Source organism: Dicentrarchus labrax, unplaced genomic scaffold (assembly GCF_905237075.1).
Source record: "Dicentrarchus labrax unplaced genomic scaffold, dlabrax2021, whole genome shotgun sequence".
NCBI lineage: Eukaryota > Metazoa > Chordata > Actinopteri > Moronidae > Dicentrarchus > Dicentrarchus labrax.
Genome location: NW_026136722.1, coordinates 13,304,382 through 13,328,582, shown reverse-complemented (window position 1 = coordinate 13,328,582; position 24,201 = coordinate 13,304,382). Strand labels below are relative to the sequence as shown.

The following is a 24,201-nucleotide window of genomic DNA, read 5'->3' as shown; positions in this document are numbered from 1 at the left end:
GGTCAGAAACACAAAACTGGCTTTCTGCTCTGCTCAGAGTCATCTGCATGCAGGCCAGTGGTCTGTCACTGCACTGCAAAAGGGACAAACACCAACATAAACAAGTAGCATCTCTAGGAGAAATACAACTGCTACTGTCTCCAGAAGTAAATCCAAAAACTAAAAAAGGAGTTGGATTAGAAGTGGAGTTTCTATATTCTTATATTGCCCTATTTCCCGCAGGTATTTCACAGTTTCTATCAATTCATTCTTAATTTGTTGTTCGTACGATGTCACTTGTAACTGGATCTGCATGATACTGGTTTATCCAGGATCCTCAACGTTCGGCTCAGTGAAGCCAGGTAACACCAAGAGAGCCAGACTGAGGTGACTTTGTGATACAGGCCCCGGACAATAGATGGATCATCTTCAGATGTTTCATGAGGAATGTAATTGTTTTAAATAGTCAAGTTTTATCTCTGTCATTCAGGTCCTGTTTTGTTGTGCTGTATGTCCTTGTTGTAAATGAATGTTCTTATGAAACTATGTGCCGTAATGTATCAAGAGATTTTCTTACTACAATATAAACATATTAGCAAAAAAATGAACTATTAGTTTGTTAGTATTGGTTAAACCCTTTCTTGTGCAATACTGGCTATTATAATTTCATATTATTTAAAGAGTTGTGGTTTCTGTGTTCTACTTGTTAAACAATAATAAAACAGTGGTGGTGCTATGCTGCTACCTAGTGTCTGTTCCTTGTCAGGATGTAATTACGCAATCCAATGAGCAGCTGAACTACAGTTAAGCTTTGTTTAATTTTAAAACACAGCATTCAAGCTCAATATAACCACAGGTTTTACATGTACATATTTTAGAGATTGCAAAAATGATGTAAAAAAAAGAAAAAAAAAAATTACATCTACAGTGATGTTCCAGAAATAAAAAAAACTCAATTCTTTTCAAAATTAAAATCTATTTACTGTATTCACATTAATGAAGCAACACATTGTGATTGCTACAGATTCTAAAACAAAATAATAAAAACCTACAAGCAAATCAAATAGAAAAAAAATCTTTAAAAAATGGGAAATAAGCCTTTCAAGAAATTCAAAATTAAAATGTCACTTTTTTTTCTTCATTTTGTAAAATGTTTATAATCTGTACAACAGCCTTGCATTACAAACAACAAAGAGAATATGACTACTACCCAAAAACAGAAAGATTGCATCAGTGTAATAATGTTTTACAGAGCATAAATGATTTGAAAAAGTCAGGCTCATTTTCTCGTTTGGTTGCACAGGCAACCGAGAGCTGTCAACTTTACAAACTGGCCTCAAGTAAGACATTGAAAAAGATATTCAGATAGTAAAAGAGTTGTGCTTAACTTATCGGCACAGTCTCAAAAAATCACCTCATGTACTGGTCAAAATGCACATCTAGGAGAAGCAAGTTGAAGCGGCAGAAGTACAAACATCGCAGTCCACAGTTGAAGAATGTCATGTTTCAACAGGAAAGTCACCAGATTTCCACCGACAACGTCCAGATTATAGAGAGCAGTCATCACGATCCCTTCACAGCATCCACTCACTCTTATCTACTTTTGTTATAAATGCTAAAACACATTTGTGACACACTGCATTGCCAATGCATTATGTTTCTCTTTGAAATTCTCTTAGAAACTGCGATATGCATATTTTCACGTAAACCTGCATTAAGAGTCTGGTCGAGATAATCAGTGAAAGGAATTTCTAACTCGGTATGCATTTGGTAGAGACGATCAGAGTCAGGGATGTGTGTGTAGACAATTCCCGGTTCTGTTAGGGGAGGTGAGGCTCTACAACTTGACAGGAATGTGGAGAGAATAACAAGAAGTCTGGTGAAGAGGCAAAGAAAGTCTGGAGTAATGTTGTTCCGTCCTCCTCTGCTTCACCATCGTCTTCAAAAAGGGCTGTAAAAAAGTTTCTGATTCCAGTAGTACAAAAACTCTTCTTCATCAAGCTCATTACAGTTCTCTTTTTTTTTTCTCCTGCTATGACTCTTCTTGTCAAACAGCTGCATTTCTAGCTCAAGGACAGCTCATTTTTGTCCTCATCAAGTCCTCTGAGAGCATGTGCCAGAATCAAATTCACAGCTTAGTTACAGTCACTGCTGTGGAATAGTGGCTCATCAACGTATTTAAAATAAAATGCCACAGGAAATACAAGTGTCCCGAGAAGAAAAAAACATTTCAGTTTCAGACCTGTAAGACGTGCAATACGGCAGGAAAACTGGTCCCAGACATTAGATTTAACATTAAATGCAAAAAGAAGCTAATGTGCATGTGTGATATACAGTATGGCAACCTTAACTGGAGAATAACGCAAATCTGACCGGCTGACTCAAAACACAGACTTGCATTTCAAGTTCCGCGGGCAGAAAGAAAACCTGAGGAACTGAGATGTTGCACTGTGAAATGTATTCAGTTTGATTTATGTTGAGTGTGAGAAATCTACACCTCAGTTGTGAAGCAACCAGTTGATTTCTAATTCCTCTAATATTTATGTGTAAGGCATTTCTCTGTTAGTCTCCCACAGCAACGGGAGCTTGCAGTACAGTACTACAAAACGAAACAGCAACCAGTAGAAATCAGTGTTAGTCTAATGAGCACTTCCAGAGTTCTCAACAATGCAATGCCTTGTTAGTTGTGACACAGTATTTGTCATGGTGGAGTAGGTGTAAAACAAATTTAAAAAAACAAAACACAATAATTAGTTTGGAGTGTAAAAGTCAGTCAGGCTCTGTAGTTTCAGATGAATTCCCAGCACCAATGAAGATTCTTGCAGTAATAAAAATCAGCCAAGGATTGTGGAAACTGGAACTTCAAAACTGTATAGACTACTGAGAGAGGAGATTTGATGATCTGCAGGATTCCTTAAGGATGAGCGACTGCAGGCTAAGCCATCTACGAGAAATAATTAAGCGACTGACTGGATGAATGGATGGCTGACAGACGTCAGTGCTGCAGACGGGATGAGTCCAGTGTTGTCTAATGTGCTGGAGGATTGTTGGGATCTGGCCGGCTGTTGGCCAGGTACTTCGCCCGCATGCTGGAGGTGTACTGTGAAGAGAACAGACAGAAAATGACACACACAAGAAATTACGGAGAGAATCAATCAGAATTTCACTCTTTAAAGGAAACATTTACTTTATAACAAATTCCATGTAGGATTGTCTCATTTTTATATTATTATATGACTGAAATTGAAAGACGCAGGATTTAAAGTCTGAAAAAAGATATTTCTGTTGGAATAGGCTCAGCGCATTGACGAGTAATAAGGTAATCATTCTGTTTCCGCAGCAGCAGAGGAACATAAAAATACACATATTGGACATGCACGACAAAGCACTACAGAACACAACTCATTGATCAGATCAGAGAAAATCCTACAGATTACCTTCCAGTTACTAGTTAGTCCAGAGAGCTGGAATCTAAAGGGATTGTAAATAATTAAAATACAGAAAGAACATCACAGAAACAGCTACAGAGGACAAGGGCAGCAGAGTACAAGGAAGTGTATAAATATACATCGGTTTCAGAGGCAGTTTAATTTTTTGTTGTTTACCCCCATTGCACATTGGCAGGGGGGGGGGGTCATTCATATACATGTAGGATGCATCCATGCATTTTGGAATACAGGCCATACAAGCACAAAAAGGCTGCATTTCAAACTCATATGGAAACATTAAGTTGATCTGGTTGTTTTTAGGAACATTTTCAAATGTTGTGATCACCCTTCAGAGCCACTTGATATGAAAGCTGAGAATCGGGACCAATATGGGCTCAATGAAACCACACGACTTACCTTGTTGAGGTTAAAGAAACAAGTTTGTATTTTTAATCTCCAACTACTACCATATGCTTATTTTGAGGAATTTGTATTTGAATAGTATAAAATATGTGTTACAGTGGTGTGAGTTTATAATAAAACACTGAACATACAATCAGGCTAATTTTGTAGTTATGCCACCAAATACAGCGGCAGACACATACTTGTGCTGTATTAAACTGCCACAAGGCCACACGAGAAAATTCCCAGTGATTCATAATTGAATCCTGAATGCTTAAAAAATGTAAGCGTCATATATTTTATACTCTTAACCCCGTGAGTTCACCCTCAAACCCAAGAATCAAGACAAAGAAGATCCACATGATCAGTGAAACAGTTTAACAGCTTCTTAATTTGACTTCACAGTGAGCCCCAGGGCAGAGTTACAGCTTCACACGTTCCTCCCAATAGATCTGTGGTGCAGGGGGGTCAGGGGAACATGCAGCCCAGGGCCACAGGAAACAAACATCAGGTGAGACACCAGGTGGGACACTTAGCAAGAATCAGGACACAGGGGGAGTGGGGTAGGGTGGGGGGGGTCCAGCAGCCCTTGCGGGGCCTGAATAGAGGGTGAGTAGAGCTGGGGGTTTGGGAGGTGGTACAGAGGAGGAACAGGCCAGCAGGTGGAAGAGGCGGGCATGTTTTGTACCTGTTAGCATAGCAGATGAGGTTACCAAAACGATCTTGAACTCTCCGAAGGCTTTAACTGCCAGCTGTGACCGCTGTTACTGTCCGCGGCAGTCAAATACAACTGTATGGATTCGCAGAAAAAAACAAAAAACGACAAGAAGAGAGTATAGAGAAGATACACAAAGCAGCGTCTAGGTCCAGGCAGACACACAGACACCAGGGAGGGTAGGATGTCTGGTAGAGGTTCAGGCCAAGGGGGGGGAGGAGGGGATGATTAAGGTTTGTTGCATATATAGTTTCTACCCCTGCAAAACTTTCAGTATCAAGTCGAATTTGAAGAAAGGTTCTTGCGCACCTCTGTACTAAAACAAAGCAATCCTGCACACTGTTCAACACTTTTTTCACTTGGGGAAAGAAAATGGAAGAATGGTGCTGTTTGACTACAAGAACTTTACCTGATGAAAGAGGACCAAACATTGGCAATAAAATGAGTACAAGTGATAGACAGTATGTGGGATTCTTTGTTTTCTTTTAAACTTGTATCAAGACAGAAAACATTGCCATATAAGATATACATTCAGTTCATGTCCAGTGAGAATCTGACACTTTACTGATGCATGGAAATTAATTGTTGGTTTGCCTCCCTCTCCATAAAATATGTGCTGCTAGAGCTGGAAGAGATTGATCGTGTCACTCACTGTATGGCAGCGTGTATGCTTACAGAAACAAGAGCTCTGTATGAAGAATAATGTCTCCAAATACTGGTTCACTGGCTGCCCAATTCCAATACTAATGTCCTACCATACTACAGTAGTGCTATATACTGTTAGAGGCATGCCATCATATCAAGATGGCATCATAATGTTTATCCGGGTTTCTAAATGTATGTTTCTGTGGCTCCTAAGTTAATATGTATGCTGTTCTTATCAGGTACAGTGATATACAGAAGAGATCAGGGTTATATGTTGTTAAATAGAACGTTAACAAGGCAGCAACTCTCTCAGGGAACCGAGAAGCTTTTGAGGAACTCAAGAACTAAACCTGCGTTTCAACCAGAAGAACCAGGGCCTAATTTAATTCCTGTAGGACAGTTTTGGTTGTAAAAAAAAAAAAAAAGGGGGGGCAGTACTTTCTGATTGTTTAGTGACAGTCAGACTATCTCCTGATCAGTTAAACACAGTACTCCAACTTGTGTACTGCTTCACTCTCAAGACAAGAAAGTACTGGGTGCTGCTAGTATCAATATTAGGATGATGGGTGGACAGTTCTTGATATTTATTAAGGTTCAAAACAAAGTTAGTGCGTGAACGAGCTGAGAGCTTGAGAGAACGAGAGACAGGAAGCTGCAAGAGCGAGCTCTAGAGTGGCGAAGAGGAGACAAAGTAAGTGAAGGAGAGTAATAAAACAATTTGCTGATGGTTTTATGGCGTAAAACAGAAATAAATGACCATCAAACACGCATAATGCCTACTGTGGCGTTTTCAGTCCACTTTCCTTCCTGCTTTTGATACATTTATTACATCAAACTCATACATCAAAAAGGTCTGAAAATTGCTGCTGTTGTTTTTAAATCCGTTATTAGTCTGATTTCTCTAATCTTTGAGGTTCTCAGATGAGGTGGAAACGCACACAGGAATGTGCAAAGTTCCTAGTTTAGTTCCTGAGTTTAGTTCCTCTGGTTCCATAGTTCCTGCAACATTTTGGTTGAAAAGGGCTAATGGTCAGTCCTTCACAAAAAGCTGCAGAATGACCCAGAGGTGTCCCTACAGTTCTCATGTTTTTACAAAATATACATAAATGCGATTCTTACCGAGGGGGGAGGAGACTCCCGTCCTATCAGAGGTGTGTTTTCACAGCGAGAGTTCTGAAAGTTGGCGTTCTGAGCCCTGTTGAATTAAACACAGTGAGATCAAACACAACAAGCCAAGAAGTGCATAAAACTGTCACACACTGCTTTAAAGATATGAAACAATATACTGTATACATGACTAACTCTCAAGTCAGTTTTCTGCATACCAAGGCCTTATGATACAGAGGCAGAAACACGGGGATCCCCTCCCCCAGTTATCCTAACACTGAGCTTCACTCATGAGGCGGAGGGGCTTTGGGTTTCACAGCCATCACAGCTGGGGAGCAACAGCTGCATTTGCCGGCCACTGCATGACTTTCTATAAGAGGGCTTAGCTGGCTCCTGACTACATGAGGTGTCTAATATCAGCCACACTGTGCATAACCCAGGCTGGGTTGTGAAAATAAATTATCTACCACTTGTGCCTTTCATTTAGTGCAGCTCTCTATTCAGATTCACAGCAGTGTGAAGTTACGTACATGTACTCAGTGACAGGTGCGTTGCTGACGGTGTGGGCTGCAGCGGGGATGGAGGTCTCGCTGCCGTAGCTGCTGCCACAGCTGTACAGGCTGGGCATGTGGACCCGGTACAGGTTATCATGGTTTTGCCTTCCCCCGTGGCTAAGAGACTCATCCTCACTGTCCTCGTCGCTCCTGCAAACATCACACAACATTGTAAAATCACCACCACCACCACCAGAGGGACCCCATGTCCCATCTGAGTGAAGATAAAGAGGAGCATAGAAGCGCCACGTGGTCACGTTTTTGTGTTTATTCTCAGTCACATTTTGGTTCAGTTTCATCACTGCCTGAGGGAGAGAAAACAAGAGCAATTCTATGCTGTGTGAAGCAAAGAAGATGCAGTTTTCCCACTGACCTTAATGGGACTGAACTAAGAGTAAAAATAGCCTCATGTAATTGGTTCAGTTTCTACAGGAAGAGTCCTAATTTTCTATCGGGACAATAAATGCATTCGTTCAAGTTTGTCAAATAAAAGCAGAAGGCTACTTCTGCAGAAAGAATGTGATTTCACTTGATTCTTTTCAAACAATGAAGCTCCACAGTGTATGTGAAATAACAATAATGCACTGAACATGTGCTGTCAGAACAATGACACCAACATCATGGAGCCTGTCTCCCCCTAGTGTTCATCCCACAGGCTTTTTCCTGCATATCTATTCCATGAGATCATAGATTTTCATTCAGTGAGTCAACAATAGATTTATTCACCATAGTATGCATGTCAGAGGAAATGTCACTTACCCATTAAATGATTAATAATACTAAAACTATTCAAGAAATGATCACCTTGAATATTAATCATAAACTTCATCTAATTCCAGATATTGTAAAAGAAATGAGTATGCTTGCATCATGACAACAGTGGAAAAGAGAACAAGCTTAGCAGGGACCAATAAGAAAAACAGGCTGGTAGCATGTAAGCCATTGCTTTCTAACAGGAAGCTCCAACTGAGATCAAACTGATAAACATGCCCCCCAATGGTTAGGAGGGATCAGTTAATTATGTGGTGCAGCTGAGCTGACAGGCTGTGCCTGGGAAACCACTTTCCCCCTATCCATCCTGAAAACATTATCTGTTGCCGATAGGACAAAGAAATCAGAATAATTTCACCCCTCAGCTGCAGAAAAAGACACCAGCTTCGGTGGTGGTTATGATAGATTTAGGCCAACTCGCCGAAATTAGGGGGGATAACGGGAAGCAATCTATTTGAGGAAGCAGCTGGAGCCTTCTGGACACGTCCCAGTGGTAAACAGCATGTCTTTGAACAGCGAACAAACACAAGTTTTACACAAAAATAATTGTGTTTCCCTATCTGTGTAGATTTATCCTGAATGACTTTGTCGGCTTCATTCCCATGCCGTGTAAAACAAGTGGTGAAGATGCTATAAAATCATAATTAATTGATAGGCTTATCCTCTTAAATTATTTCTCACTGTATACACAGTCCTGCATACAAACTCAGCCTAAAAGCTTTTGCACTGGTCCCTATGTGGCTGTGAGTTGAAAGGTGTATAAGTGACCAGTGGATGTTTTTACCTCTTAGCATGCCAGGTGTGAGGCACACTGCAAACAATTGAGCTGAACATTAAAGCAGTGACGAAGGAGAAGAGCACGAGGTAGATGAGGCCTTCCAGTCCGTCATAACACAGTCCTGTCATGGCCTGGACATAGTCCTGCAGAAAGGGGAGACACCACTTTTATGATCAGAGTCTACATTCAAACATCTAAAAGCTATTTGGGGAACCAAAGAAGAAAAGAGCAAGACAAAAATGCAGAGGTAGTGAAAGGCTAGAGTTGCTGTTTTTTTAAGGTCTAAAAGTGGATTCTAAGAGGGTCTTTAAAATGCATCCACTGTGATTTCTCATTTAAACTAGGTCAAACCAATGAGCTCAGGGTTGGCTAACTAGAAAGAAGGCAGGGTTTCAGGTTTGAAAAGACGCTCTACACTCCACAATATCGTGATTGAGAATCTCCATTCTGCATGCACTGCACAGCAGACACACATTTCGTATTCTACTGAAGATACTCTCATTTTCATGAAATAATAAGCGTTGGCGCTTTACCAGGGTAGATGTTTAAGAGAGAAGACGGAGCAGAAAGCAAAAAGAAAAAGTGCTACAGTGCACGTGTGCACTTGGAATTTGGAAGCCACTGAGGGACAATCCTCCAAGGCACTGCAATAGCCAAGTACTTGTCATTCTAGCAGCTTCATAAATGGTACATAGCCAGCATGAATTGGACAAGAACTCGCATATGAGAAGGCAAATGTTATTTATGGTGACAGGTGTTGTCAGCTGCACAAGCATAAAGGAGGGGTTTGCTTTATTCAACTAAGCTGCACTACAAAGATGTCACAATGAATCAATCTCCAGGACCCTTTTTCATCAGACATGGAACAACTCTACAGTAAGAATGTCTGTTTGTAAGTCTTCTCCTGCCTGCTCACCATGTGCAGGCTGCGACAGTCCACCAGGGCCGTGAGCTGATGTAGACTGATCTCGGTGGTGTTCAGTATCCCCTGGATCTCTTCCAAACTTCCCTGGAAATCAATTAGGAAAAAACACAAAATTTGCAATTCTGAAAGGTTTAACTTGAAATCCACCTTTGGCACTTGGGTATGTTTGGATGCCACAACCATGACAAAACCATTCATCAAAAACAAACAAAATTAATTAATATAATTTGCACTGTCTACATTCCAAAATGCAACTAAGTGGTAGTTTCCTGCCTGTAAATAGCATCAACAGTCAGGAATAAGATAAAAAGAGGCATGTGAAAAGTATTGTGTAACAGTGATAAATTCACTGATTATCCAGTCTACACACATTTAACAGGGATGTGTCTGTCATCAATATACAACAGTTCACAGCAGATGCAGCTGAAAAAGCAGATTTGAATGTATGATACATTTTAATGGACCGTTTCCCTTCTTCCTCCAGTTCTCATTACAGCTACAGTGGAAAATACGTCTGATTGCCTGATATAAACATTTCCACAATCTCAGCACATTTCTCTGTGTGGGTATGTGAAGTGAAATATGCCACTCTCTATTCCCAATGTCAGCTCTCATTTGTGCCTCTGTCAACACAGTGTAAGGACCAGCGCTGGACAATACCACAGTGTTGTATTGACAAGGGCCAGTGAAAGCCTAATGCGGCTAAATGGACATAATGCAGGTCCCAGGTGGGCCGTCAGCAGATCTTTATGTGGACAGGTGCACTTCACTTCTCCGCAGGTCGGTCGCCAATCCCATTCACTGGGATATTCTGTCGGTAACAGTACGATAGTAGAGGACAGCTTGTGGCCTGGGGGGGGTCAGGTGTTTACGGTAACAGCTACCCTGTAGTTTGGCATTTCTAGTAAAGAGTGTGTTGATGGGGCTGGAAACATACCTTAGTTTGTTTATACTCTCTGGTGGCAGAGCGCAGCAGTTCAGACACATCATCCTGCATCTCCACTAATGCTTTGTGGCTCCCGGAAAGCTTCTGAAATAAAGTATGAATACTGTAGCAGCCTGGCACATCTCACAAGTATTTCCATATGGTTTCCTTTTATTTACAGTTGTACTAACAATAGATGCCTGGACTACAACAGCACTCAAAAGGTTTGATTTATTTATGCGGTTTGCAAGATGAGATGTAGGTAGTCCATTAAAGCAAACTATAGATTCACAGTAAAAATGACATTTTACTTCTCTAAGTTTCTAACACACTTCCTCTGATGCAAGCACATGCTATCAGCACGGACATACAGGAAAAGCTGCTCTGCATCAGTTTTCCTGCTGGCAGAATGGGACATATTGTACTATTGCATGAAAAAGGCAATGGGAGTGACTCATTGTGCCCACTTGAATTCTTACCAATTACAAGGCCATACATCATGCAGAGAATACATTTATAACACTGACTTCTGAGATCTGAGTCTTATCAACATCACTTTAATGTTGAGCTAGTAAAGCTACCAGTTACACAGCTAATAGGTATCCATGTTAAGAGTAAATTGTTTGATTTAGCATGTTAAAAACTCCAGATGTTTGCAGAAACAAATGTAATAACATATGCAACAAACCTGCTGGAAGGGGTTGGTTTGTTCCAAACTGCAACTAAGGTAGTACTGCAGGATATCTGTGAATAAAAGGACAGTAGGAACAGAATGGGTTAGCAACTCCGACCATTAGTCCACACCCCAGAGATATTCAACTCAATATCGCATGCAGTATGACAAAAGAAAAGCAGCAAAAGCTTACATTTAAGAAGCTGGAGCAAGTGAATGTTTGACATTTTCACCTGAAAAATGACTAAACCGATTACTCTATCTAAATAGTTGCTGGTTGATTTTCTGTCCATCAAATAACTGACCAATAGTTTCATTGAAGAAGCCCACCAAAACAACAGCCAAGCTTAGGAAACTTAACGTTCGTTTTGTTCCTGAAGTCTAAACTGCACCATCATTGTCCAACAAGCTGCACCAACAAGTTGATTTCTACACTGTAAAACATTCCACTCGGTCCATATATCATTATCGGCTTCTTTAAAGCTCCCAAATATTGACATTGGTATTGGCCCCAAAATATATGTGTCGTCATGTGACAATATATGTTGGGGGTTTAAGCGGTTGGTTGGACAAAACACAAAATTTGAAGACCTGATGTAGGGCTTTAGGGAATTGTGAAAAATAGTGACTTTTGAATATAGATGGACATTTTATTGACAAAACAATGAATGGATTAATTGACAAAATGCTTGCAGCTGTACACTATTTTACTACTTGGAAGAACTGGCAGGGAGAGCCGGGTCTGAGCTTTGTACACACTGTGTAAGGACCAAAAGCACTAAAATCAAAGTCCATTCAATTATATTTAGTCATACCTGCTCATTCCTATATCATTAAAGAATACATTGTCTCTTGATCTCTTATTTCACATTGCATTGTGCTTAGTCTTCACACAATCACTGCTTCAACACTGTTTTGTTGAGGGAACGAGGCTGATAGCCAAGTAACAAACGGAGAGAGACTTTCTATTTCATTTTCTACCTCTGTCTCATTGTGTTTCCTGCTGCTCTGTTAGAGCTCGACTGCTTCTGTAACTGTGCTCCCGCTGAGCTAATCCTGAGTTCTGAGGTTAAATGTTCCAAAAGAATAAAGTTCACGGCACGTGTGCTGTAATAGTATAAATGTGTTTTTCCCTTGACACAGCAACATTTATACAACAACAGAACACAGAGCCTGTGAGAGGCTTAGGTATAACCCTTCTTACTGCACAAAGAGCAGTTACATCATCTCTGGAGTTATTGTTAAATTACAACATGACCAAACTTGTATTCCGTTCACAGTACACCATGAATCGAAGCAGATTGTAATTAGGGTTTTGGACTTTGCCATTACAACCCACTCCAGCTACTTCTTCCAACACACAGCAGTGAGTAGGAGTGGATGAGAAATCCCGGGTGACTTAAAAGCTACAGCAATGTCCACAAATACAAGCTGTGAGAACACCACTACCGACCTAACAGACGGTGCAAGTGACGTCCACCCTCACTGCTGTGTCAGGAGCTGGTTTCCCACACATTTCAGCAAACTGAGGAGGAGGATTTCCGGCATAGAGAAGCCCATATCAAGCAAGCTTCTGTCACACATCCACCCACACACAGAGATCAGGAAGAGCAGATTTCTTGGAGTCTGACTTTTGGTAATGGATGGAACAACTGATGCCTCATCATGGGGCTGGTTTCGGTTCCTGTGTCAGTGTGAACTGTGCTGATATACAGACTAAAATCTTGCTGCCAATATACAGTGGGTTGAAAGAAGACTCATAACGATCAAACAATTTAATATATTATCATTGATTTTTCCAATGTTCCATGTAGCAGATATTAAGAATTTCTTCTTCCCATGACTCGGTGATGAAACCTCAGACAAAACTTTAGTTATAATGACTTGGACAAGGCCACGGTATTGTTTTTTTTCACAATCAGATTGATTATCAATGAGCCACAGCTTCCGGCTACGGTCACAAGATAGCTTGTTTATTGGACAGAGATTTGGCAGTATGTTATGCCATCAGGTGAAAAAGTTTGGCAGGGTAACAGAGTATTTTGTTATCAAGCTGTTTTATGTTTTCCAAGCATGAGAAACTGCTAGTTACCAGATGTCAACCAAACTGAACAAGCTAATGTTTTAGAGAGACTAACCTCCTCAAAACAAGCTTAATGTGACTTAATACTTGAATATGGTTATTTAAGTAGTGACAGAGTTATTCAGGTTTACAGTTTTAAATTTACATTCATTGTCTAGGAAGAATCCTGCATAATTTCTTAGCTAATTTTTGTCACTGCTGCTATCAAGTATTTTCCAATGAAGACCATCAGAATAACAGAGAAACACTAGCTGCCATCTGACAGATTTCACAGATTCTGAACTCTCACTCTCTGTTTGGATTAACACCATGTGTCTGACATAATTGTGCAATGAGGGGGAAGCAGAGAAATGAAAAATAACAATGAGGGTTGGTGAAATGATGCATGTTCAAGAAAATATAACAGCTAACCAGGGGAGGAAAGCAATAAATCCACTGTAGTAATAACACACTGTTCTATCCAGAGATTTGTCTGGTGCAATTTCAGCAAAGCGTGAGCTATAAAAGGGAAAGAATACAACTGAGTAAAATGTTGCCTTTCCAAGGCTGACATTTGCAGGTAAAAGTAACATAAATGTAAAGGCAATTAATATACTATATATTAATTTGCAATATCATCACAATACTAATAAACTTAAACAAATTGTCAAAGTATAAAAATATTTATTTTAACAGCTGAATAGTGAACATGTGTTACAGGGGAAAAAAATAGAACTGAAATCCCCCATACTGCATGAATCAGCCCTGAGGCAAAATACAGCTTCATGGCTGCAGCATAATACGGTTTAGTTCATAGAGTTGGTGCTTGTGGTTCAAAATGACAGCTGATGCTCTGCCTTGAGTAACCGGGAAGAAAAAGCTTGGTTTGTGTATTGAGCAACCATCATATTTTAGAGAAGACAACAAAGACAAAATGAAAAACAAGAAGCTCAAGTAGGCAGGGAGTCCTCTGTGTTTTTATTTCTAAGCACCATCTTCTCTTTTTTTTTCTTCCAACGACTGAAGACGGATGCAGAAAATATATGGTGTCTCTGATCCTCCTCTCCGCTGCTCTTATCTCTCTCATACACTCTGCCTCACACAAACACTCATAAACCCGAGGCACAATCATTTTTTCCCCTTACACACAACCCATCATGGGACAGATTGGGCAATTACCAAAAGGAGAGCCTTCTGTACTGCTTAAAAAGGAAGCCCATTGCCCTCTTGACCCTGCTGCAGATGTGGCAGTAATTTTTAGAGGCTTTTATGGCCCGTGGACAAGACCAAGCCCACGCTTTGGAACAATGTCGTCTCACTGCTGCACAATAATCAGAGCATTGAGACCAGGAAGGGGGAGGAGATTAAACAATTCAGGCAGAGATTACTAATATTTAACATTTTAAAGAGTTGTGCGAGTTGTCAACATGGTCATCTCAGTGCCATATAAATAGTACTTTCTGTATGCAAATCATACCTTGATTGATGACTCCAAACTGGTTTGCCACTTTGGTGACATACGTGTCAGGAGCAACACAGAAGTCACTGGAGGTCTATAAAAAAAAATAAATAAAGACTTAAAAATGAAGAACACACACACACACACACACACACACACACACACACACACACACACACACACACACACACACACACACACACACACACACACACACTTGTAGTGACATTTCACTGCATACTAACAACAAAGGTGTCAAACAGCTTCACATACACAACACTAGAAGCGCGTTGATTGATTGCAGCTTCAAAAACACTTTTACAATGTGACAGGCTGATTTTCATTTCAGCTAAGAGCAATCACATAAACTAACTCAGGCATCAATAATGTGTTTTTTTTTGTCCTCTATGAGGTAGCCAAATTGGCTGCTTCGCTCTTCTGTGAACAAAGGCTGCAATATTGTGGATACAAAACTAATCCCAATTATTTTGCAGGTCTCACCACCATTAATCTTAAGGATTCCTGGAAAACGCTGAGTGGCAAGAAAAATAAAAACCCCTGTAATTGTAATGCGACCAAATACAAGAATTCTGTATTAGACAGAACACTGAGGAAACAAACATACTTATTATTCAGACTGATGGAAAACAAAAACTGAATATTCTAAATAAAATGCTGGGTGTAGGCGGCCACATAAACTCTCTTCTCATTGGGAACAATTGGAAAAAATATGCTGTCGCTGAAAGCTATGCAGACAAACGTCCTAAGAGAAATAAAATACCCACCTAACACCAAATTCTGCAGTCAATGTGCACATGAAAATTATTGTGTTATCCAATTATACGTAATGAACTGGGCATTTATAACTGGAAAACAGGATTATGCTCTGATGGAGACACTTACCACAGAGACAGCCAACTCCAGCCCCAGGGAGACCCAGCTGATTACCAGAGCCACTACCCCGAAAAAGCACACCCTGGGGAGAGCATAAGGAGGTGAGAAGTTCAAGTATCTGCAGTGTTAGAGCCAAACTATTCATATTTACAACAGTTAATACAGTGTAGAGGGAGATATGTTTAAGCTAATTAAGTTGGTCCTTGAGTAGGAGTCAAGCCTTCACAATCATCACATTAAGTGCAAGTAAAACACTGATCTCATCTCCAAACACTGTGTTGACATATGCCCATTGAACCACAGAGAGAACTCCAAGCATTGCCATTACTGTGTATGTAACTTAATATGAACAAATTAATTATCTCATTACATATTTGGCATAGAGATGCTTTGCTCTTATCTGCCATTATAGGAAAAACACTTAGTGGTCTAAATGATATGAGGGATTTATGTTAATATTTTCTTTGGCTCTTTTGCATTTACTTTATTATTTTTAGTGCCTATAAAATGCAAATAGCCATTTTAGAACAGCTCTATTTAATATGAAACAGTAACCAAAAATATAAGGGCAAACCTGTAGATTTAAGTGTGTCATTAGTATAGCAGGGTGTGACGCTTATGCTAAATGACTTGTGACTGGGCTGATATTTTATAGAGCATGAATTCATCCTGACTAAACTGTTATGACAAGGTGGCCCTGATCAGCTGAAGGCTTCGTGTACAGTAATTGCCTCTCATTCTGTGACGACAGCTAAAATAATTTCCCAGGACAGAACCGTTTTCCCTGACGTGCTCTTGTGGCTGCGATCTTGTGATGCGACTCACCCTATAAGCGTTCCCTTGGAGTTGCGAATGAGGCCAAACAGCACCAGAAGGCAGATGAGGACATCGAACAGTAGCAGGCCTATGTAGCCCAGCCACCTGTGAAGACAAATGTCATTAACAACATATGGCCAAGTGCAGCACAGCATACCATCTCTCAATTAAAAAAAGAGCTGCATTTCAATAACTCAAACACAAAATTCTTATTCTATAAACACACATTATTTTGAGGTAGATCGTTTTCTAAGGAGGATGTCTAAAGGATTTTTGGTTTCTTTTTGGCATTTTAATTTATTGAAGAATTCCAATTAAACCTGCAATTACAGATTTCCTGGCCACACTGGGAACAGCCACTTGTTTTGAACATAACACGCCTTCCTCTTTTAAGCTGATATGGTGAACTGGCTAATGTAAGTCCAATATTCACTCTCTTTTAGCTTTGCTTATTGGCTGTTATGATTAAATGCTGCACTATGTTCACCACCTCCCCACTTACCGTCTGTCTACTGTTTGGTGCAGAGCAGATACTGTACCAGTGGGCTTTTAGAGCTTTTTTCACTAAAATCAGCTCCTGCTGTGACCAAAAATGACACTATGAGAGCCAGACAGCTAAACAATGAGCTGAAACTCACTATAAAGCTCTACAAAGCCAGGAGGCTGCTGCATCTCAACGAGAGACCCCTTTCACATTGTCACATTGTTTTCACATTGTCCTTGGATTTTATTATTATGAAAGTATCAATTTGAGCCGCTTTTTGGACGTCAGAAATGACCTTGCAACCCCTCAATATACAGTTACAATGTGTATCTCATATCTTTACTGCTTTGAATTCATGTTAGTCTGTGACATTCAATAAAAAAACACAGTGAACTATTTGCGTATTTATAATATTAGGCAAATATGTAAGCAAACCCAGTATGGCCAAGGGGGATTACCACCACCCTTGAATTTTTTTTTTTACCAAAATGGGAAACTCAACGCATGTTTTAGACTCTTGGTAAGTCAGCTGCCTAAGCAAATGCTGAACTAGTATGACCCATTCCTTGTTGTCTGTGCTTGCATCCGCTTCCTACTTTCACTCAGAGATTTTAATGCAGAAACATATCCAACAGAGCAGCCTCAGCTAGCACTCTCACCAGGGAAGAGACAAAGTAACTTTCAACTTTTCAACAATATATGAAGTCAGAGATGAAAGCCTTCACAAGAAAATGAATTAGTATATTAGTGAATTAGAGTGTGTAGAGTGTGTGTCTGCATTGAAAGTCTATTATTGTGATGTAGCACATGAATCATAGTCTGTTGTTGTTTAAGATGCTTTTCAGCACTGCTGCCACTCCTTACTCTGCAGCTGCAGAGAGGAGCTGAATGTAAGTTTTATTTATTAATCTGTTCACCACGCTTTGTTTGAATGATGCTTGGACAGCCCTATCAGTCTTACCTGTACCAGTCATACAGCTCAATCTTGACAGCTAGCTCCTCCAATGAGATATTGGTGTTGCCCCAGAAGGGAATCTCCACCATCTGTCTGACTAGCTCATCCAGCTGGCCCTGCAGCTTTTGGATGATGGACAGGTAGTCCGCATGCTGCGCATACTGGCCCTCAAGCTGTTGCAGATTGTCTTCTACCGTCTGGTTCAATGAGGATGTACCGTCATATACCTAGACCCAATACAGGGACAAACAAGGTCATGATGGAGTTTGGGGGAGGAAAAGGGGGATTCACTACACAGCTCTAGTGGTAGAGAAAACCAGGAATACTCGTGGCAGAAGGACGATGAATTATTAAACGTGTTGGTATAATGTGTGCTCTCAGTCTTACCAGCTTCTGCACCCCAGTGATTGTGCGGTTAGCATGGCGCAGGGAATACGTCAGTCGATTCACTCCATCACAAGTCTCGCCGTTCCCATAGAAACCGACAGCAATGCCAGCGCTGGCGGGAGACAAAAGGAAGGGAGGGGAGACAGGGTGGTGAGGAGGAGGGATTAGCTAAAAAAGACACAGAGAGGAGACAGAGAAGAGAGCGAGTGAGGGGGATAGCGAGGCAGGGAGAGAGGCGTGTGAACTCTACATTAACCCTGTCGGTTCAGACCCCAGTCAACAGGCTCCTTTCAGCTCCAGCAGAAAGACTCCATACAGAACCATGGAGACACAGAGGAATGGACCAGCTATGCCCCAAACCCCACACTACGGCTGACAAAGGCTGTACTGAGGCAGGCGATCAGCTCCCATTTGCACAGACAGGACTCAGGTTGCAGATAAACAGTTCAGGCAACTGCATGGGAAACAGTTTCTATAGGTACACGGCAAAAAAATATTTCTACAATATTTTAAAATACTCTGAAAATGTATGTGTGTGTGTATAGGAGAGAGAAAAAGCTATTCTACAGTTATATTGATTTGTATGTTCTCTACATTTCAGTAACTGAAAATGTAGAACTAAATAAACTCCCTTTCCGCACTCTGAGAAGCAATTGCAAGTGAGAACCACTATCTCTTCCTGTGTTGCAGCTGTTGGTCTTTTTGCTAACTCCCTTCCTATCCCAGCAGGGATTTGATCAAATAGGATGATGATCGAATCACTCCAAGCTAAGTCGGACCAAGTCTAACAGTGTTCAGCCAACAGCACTCAAAGAATCAATGGGTTTTCTCTCTTCCTGGAGGGCTGCTAATCTCTTCCTCTCACACTCCGCAGTGTAAAAAAGGTGAACAGGGGCAGGAGTCACAGCAAAAACAAAACCAACCTCCCTGCTGTGATGTGAACCTGCGGAAACTCTGTACTGCTCTTTCAATATTGGAGGACACAACACTTAAAATAACTGGGGAAACCGAGAGAGAGAGAGAGAGAGAGAGAGAGAGAGAGAGAGAAAAAGAAGATAATCCCAATATCACAGTGATGCAGAGCTTTGTTCAATGATGCCAAGCATGGACTCTGTCAAAGAACAAAAGCAAAGCAAAACAGAACAAACAAACCATCTCCCAGATATATATGATTCTCTACAACTAGTTTTTCCTGCTTTAACTAAAACACATTAGTGCGTGGGCGCAAGCACACACAGATACAGTGATTGTAATGCAGTTCTGGTACTCATCAGGTCCCCAAGCTCTTTGTGCTACTCTGAATCAACTGTGATGGCTCTCTAGTGGCCCATCAACAGGAGGAGGAAAACAGGAAACAAATGCAGTGTTCAATGATAGAAAGCATGTCCAGATGGTACAGTTCTCACACAATCTACTTCTAACATAAAAATAACAAAACATTAAATTGAAGCCAATCTATACGGCAGTCCTATATAGTCTTTGTGCTTTCAGCGTGCACACGTGCAAATATACATTTCTCTCAGCATTGCTGTACAGACCCAGCAGGAGTTTTTTAAAGTAAGCTGTAGTTTTTCTAGCTTACAAAGAAGCTTATAACGTACATATTTATCCATCCACCAATTTTGTGGTTGTCAGTCAGGGTGTAAGTCTTGCCTTAGACACTCAATTCAGGGTAATAAAGTCCTTTGGATCTACACTAAGAAGTCATTTTACTGAATTGTAAATTTAATTTGACCTGGGATCATTGTGTGTGGTTAACTGAGGTCATTTGCCAAATATGCAGGCATATTCTTTTGTTGGCAAGTTAATACACAAATATTGAAGTGATTGGACAAAATTTAAAACCTCTGAAAATGTGGAGAATTACTGAATTTGTGCTAATTATTGTTAATACAAAACTGCATGTTCCTGGAGTTACTGTAGGTTGGTTTGGTGTCCTTGGCACAGAGAAGCAGGCTGGTTCAGGTTAGTTCTTGCCTGACAACATAATTTACATATTTAGCTCCGATTGGTCAGTTGTTTGACCGATGTCCTGCCCTCCTGTATATTAGTCTCTGGGTCTGTGAATACAAATTAGCTAGTCTTAATAATACAACTGGCGAATGACACTCTGATCCTGTGCTTATACTCACCTGCAGACAAGTGTTGCAATGATGACACACCAGGCGGTGCAGCAACAGTCAGCGTTGCGGTGCTCCTCATTTTTGTTCCGCCGGCAGCACAAACAAATGGAATAGAAGAGCAGGAACAGGAGGTCCAAGGCCAGACAGGCGAGTGCCACACCCCCCAGTAGCAGGATGGACTGGTGGACAGAGGGATGGGGTTATGGAAACTTTATTGCTGATACCACTTTCAGATCAATAACAATGTGGATAGTGGGCTACCGAAGTGTCTCACAGGGAGACAACAAACAGTATGCTTGAAGAAGACCACAGACGTTCAGATACATTGCCTTCTTAACTGCTGAATATCTTGCATTATTACTTTATTGATTTGTGTGCATTTGAAGCTTTAATAAATATACTATTTGCAACACAGGAGCTACAATTTTTTTCATCTCTGTCCTACATTAAACTGAAGGGAAGTTTTGTGCACAAGTGAGAGGAGCACCCAAGCACTATAATCAGGAGAAAACATCTCTACAATGTGTGTCATGTCTCATCTAAGTCTGTTGTTTGAAAATCAAAATAAAAGGTGCTTTTGATTTTGATGAACAGCCTGTTAATTTGTGAACAGTAAATACAGCACTAATTGTGAACTTGATCGTTTAGAGGCAAATGAAACAACAACAACAACAACAGTACTAAAAAGCCCTCTTTCAAGTGATTTGGTACAAAAGTAGAAGAAGAATGGAGAGATATATCCTTCCTAAAAAACTGTTAATATCTGCAGCATATTACAATATCAACATTATACAGTGGCAGAATTTCAACGCTAGCTGTACAGCAATACATTATCATAGTCAAACCTCTCAGACAAGAGCAGCACTTCCTATGTAGGTCAGACAGAGGGCCTCTGTGTTCACGGTTTACTCCTGAGGATTTGCGGCTGGGACAGATTTCCATCCTGCACTTTTGTTTAGTAAAAACCCAGGGTTGTTCTATTTGTTCGCTTTGCATGCGACGATGCATCACAGTGACTGACACGCCCTGATGCAGTGGCGGTCAACTTGTTTATGACAGTGAGTGAACTCAATTGTTGAACAATTGCAGGCTCAAAGCAGAGTCTTGACAACACAATATTTGGTGTGTTCCAATCTTGACTGTGATACAAACAAATGACAGACTGGATAATCAGACACAAATACCATTGAATGACTTGGTTCTCGTATGTTGCTTTGCGCAGTTCAACCCAATCGGGTTCACTGAGTGCAACAGCAATCCATGAATAAACACCATAATCCTATTACATGTTACTTGTGGTGCATTGCTATCATATCACCTGCGCATCAGGTAAGAGTGACAAATTCAAAGGCACCCAATGCTGCAGCATCGTGACGTAGTCCTATAGTTAGCACCACTGAGAGCTCAGCCATCTGGACAAGTCAAGATTTCCCCTGAAGCCTGAGTGAGGGCACTGCATCGACAATAATTACCAGTCTGTCATCACAGAGGGTTAATAATTATGGTTTAGTTTGATGACCAAATGATGACCTCTTATGTTTGGCTCTTGTTGTAATAAATGTGTGTAGGGGGTGACATAATGTCCTCAAACAGCTGTTATACCTGTGCAATAAAATGTGCATTACTCTGATTATACCGTTCCCAAAGAATATCCCTATCCTTGTAACAGTGATGTTGTTTACGTTGAACTTCTAGCTACACCGGGCGCCAAACAACCATTATCCCACCAATGAACCTTTCCTGTATCCTACCAGGAAAAGGCTCCCAATAACAACTGTGAGCTGGTACAATGATGACCCTTTTTAGCAATGAACTCCAGTGTCACCTCAGGTTAACAATATATTCCTTAAAATGTTTTCTCAGAAGTGGGCCCCATGAAACCTGACATCAAATATCTGACACCTGCACAAGTTAGTCAAAGTGAAACAAGGATGTTTTTCACCTTTAATTACTTTCATTTTCGAGCATGAATATCGGTGCATCATGTGCACAAGCACATCACTGCTGCTGGAACATGTCTGAAAGAAGTCTTCCTGTTTCTTAGGAACCACGATCCACTTCTTGATTTGCTGAATCATACTTCCACAGAAAAAGAGAAGTAACATTATCTAATGGCTTCCACCCATGTCTGCCAATTTTTCACTTTTGTTGAAAATCAACCCTCCGCCTGCAGTGGCCTTTTAAACTCATTACAAGTCTTCCACAGCCATTTAGTAATGACGCATTTTCAAAAGGGAACAGCATAAATAGGGTCCATTAATAAATGAATTAAAGATAACCGCTATTACTTTAGGGCCAAATGATGTCGGTACATTAAGTCTTTATATGACAGATTAAGTTGAATGAACAGTTTAATCTGCTGTTTATGTATTCCTTAACTTCAGACAACACGTCCTTCAAAAGATCCCACCTGACACAAACAAATACCCCTTTTTTTGTGGGTTTATGCAGAACCAGATCCCTGGATCTTGAGAGGCATAACCTGCACACCAACTGAGGCCAATTTAGACCAAATAGGTCAATTTAGGTGGCATGGGTGACACTATACAATGCCAGCTGGTTGGTGTCTGGAAAAGGTCAAGACACGGATGCAACAGCTACACACAGATGGTGGCATGGATAAAAAGGTGAAGAGAAAGAACAGGTGCAAACAGGTCATCTGTCAATCACAAGGAGTGACAATTTCCACTTTACATCTAAGGCTGCAGACATAAAGAAAGTATTGAACACAATGATATTATCCTGCCTTGAACGTGGACACAACTGAAACAAACACTGGTTGTAAACATGTCTGTAGGCCTCTGTAGAATCACAACTTCTGGGGTCATTTGATACGATGCAAACGGGGTCAGTGAGGTATTTTTACCTGTTGATATGTCCAGTCCTCTGGTTGGAAATCACTGCTTGTTTGCTCGAACTTTAAGTTGAAATGTGGAAGTCTGTGTAGGAGGTTCACCCACCACGGTGGAGAGTAGCTAACCACTGCTGCCATGGCGAGTAAATGTCAATGAGATCCTCTCACCAAACGAGCAAGCAAGGATGCTTGAAAACTGTAAACAAGAGCGGAATCCACTTCAGAAAGTCTGTCTGTGTCCGGGACGAAAGACAAAAACAATGTAGCATGAGAAACGAAGTGAGCAAGCTAAGCAGACACACTACCACCTGGTAAAGTTGAAGAAAAATATTTCAGTATTCACTTAAACTGGCAATCAATTCATAATTAAAAAAAAAAAAAAAAAAAAAAAAGCTCTTCTATCGTTTTAGTATTTGAAATTACAAGCACGGCTAAACGCTGATTATAGCTAGCAGGTTGCTAACATTAACTAGTAGCGACCTGAAGCTTAGCCGAGCTAGTTAGCGTGTTATTAACCGGACAGCCTGTCTCATCAACGGTGTGCCTCTGGCCCGGTACCGTGTTGTAATGTTAGCTGGTCGTGGTCCATTTAAATTATTTATAAATGATCTTCTTCTTCTTTCTTTAAGATAGTTAAGTTATACCCGTAATGTCGCTAGCGTTAGCCGGTGTAGCTGCTGGTTAGTTGACTCCGCGGAGACTCGGAGGCGAACAACAACCAGAAGTCTCTTTTGTTCCACTTGACATTCTGCTCTGCGGTTAGTTACATCCTGTTTCTGGTTCTGGTTCTGCTGCCGGTTCTTCACTTCATCTCTTGTAGTCTTATTCCAACACAACAGCTCAAACAAGCACCTCCGAGTAAAACCTCCATCCAGTTATTAACCGAGCGCAGGGAGGCTGGTTGGGGGGGGTGGTGGTGGTGGGGGGGAAACACGGCGACTGTTCACGACATTCACCCAGCTGCCAGCTTACCCGGCCCGGCCCGCACACAGAGACACATCACCGGCATTAAAATGGCCCGGTAGCGCCACCCAGAGGCCATCACAGGGTTGGGGCTAATGAGAGGTTTAAGGAGCGTCGGATACATTGGGACTACTTGTTCGGATGAAGAATTCGTGGGGGTTTCTAGAGATGTGACTTCGGATAAAAGCTTGAAGCTAGCTCAGTGAAGTGTTAAAAGCGGTGTGCAACTTTAACAGGTATGTTAAAATGCCCATTATGTAGTTGTGCCGCTCGTTTTCAAATCCGTAGACTGTCATTCTCGC

At 40.9% G+C, this 24,201-nt stretch overlaps 1 protein-coding gene across 3 annotated transcripts; it reads right to left on the bottom strand.

Annotated features, from left to right (window-relative positions):
• Window positions 1-778: 778 nt before the first annotated feature.
• Window positions 779-23,858, bottom strand: ttyh3a (tweety family member 3a). Of its 3 annotated transcripts, none has more exons than XM_051387197.1 (16): window positions 23,581-23,858; window positions 22,949-23,169; window positions 20,092-20,261; window positions 17,960-18,071; window positions 17,579-17,799; window positions 16,143-16,238; window positions 15,327-15,399; window positions 14,442-14,517; window positions 10,918-10,973; window positions 10,242-10,334; window positions 9,296-9,388; window positions 8,386-8,522; window positions 6,807-6,980; window positions 6,289-6,364; window positions 4,498-4,599; window positions 779-3,079 (listed from the first exon to the last, which is right to left on the bottom strand). In XM_051387197.1, exons 2-15 carry the CDS (start codon window positions 23,072-23,074, stop codon window positions 4,519-4,521), a joined length of 1,584 nt encoding a protein of 527 aa, XP_051243157.1. In that variant the 5' UTR covers window positions 23,075-23,169; window positions 23,581-23,858; the 3' UTR covers window positions 779-3,079; window positions 4,498-4,518. The 3 variants fall into 3 exon arrangements, with proteins under 3 accessions (XP_051243157.1, XP_051243158.1, XP_051243160.1); XM_051387198.1 differs by having other exon boundaries at window positions 22,949-23,132; XM_051387200.1 differs by lacking the exon at window positions 4,498-4,599 and having other exon boundaries at window positions 23,581-23,857.
• Window positions 23,859-24,201: the final 343 nt, after the last annotated feature.

Coding starts and splice junctions, on each gene's coding strand:
- ttyh3a (XM_051387197.1), bottom strand. CDS start 23,074: ATGGCAGCAGTGGTTAGCTACTCTCCACCGTGGTGGGTGAACCTCCTA. Junction 20,262..22,948: donor AGGACTGGACATATCAACAG/GTAAAAATACCT, acceptor TCTGTCCACCAG/TCCATCCTGCTACTGGGGGG. Junction 10,974..14,441: donor GTTTGGAGTCATCAATCAAG/GTATGATTTGCA, acceptor TTTTATTCACAG/ATATCCTGCAGTACTACCTT.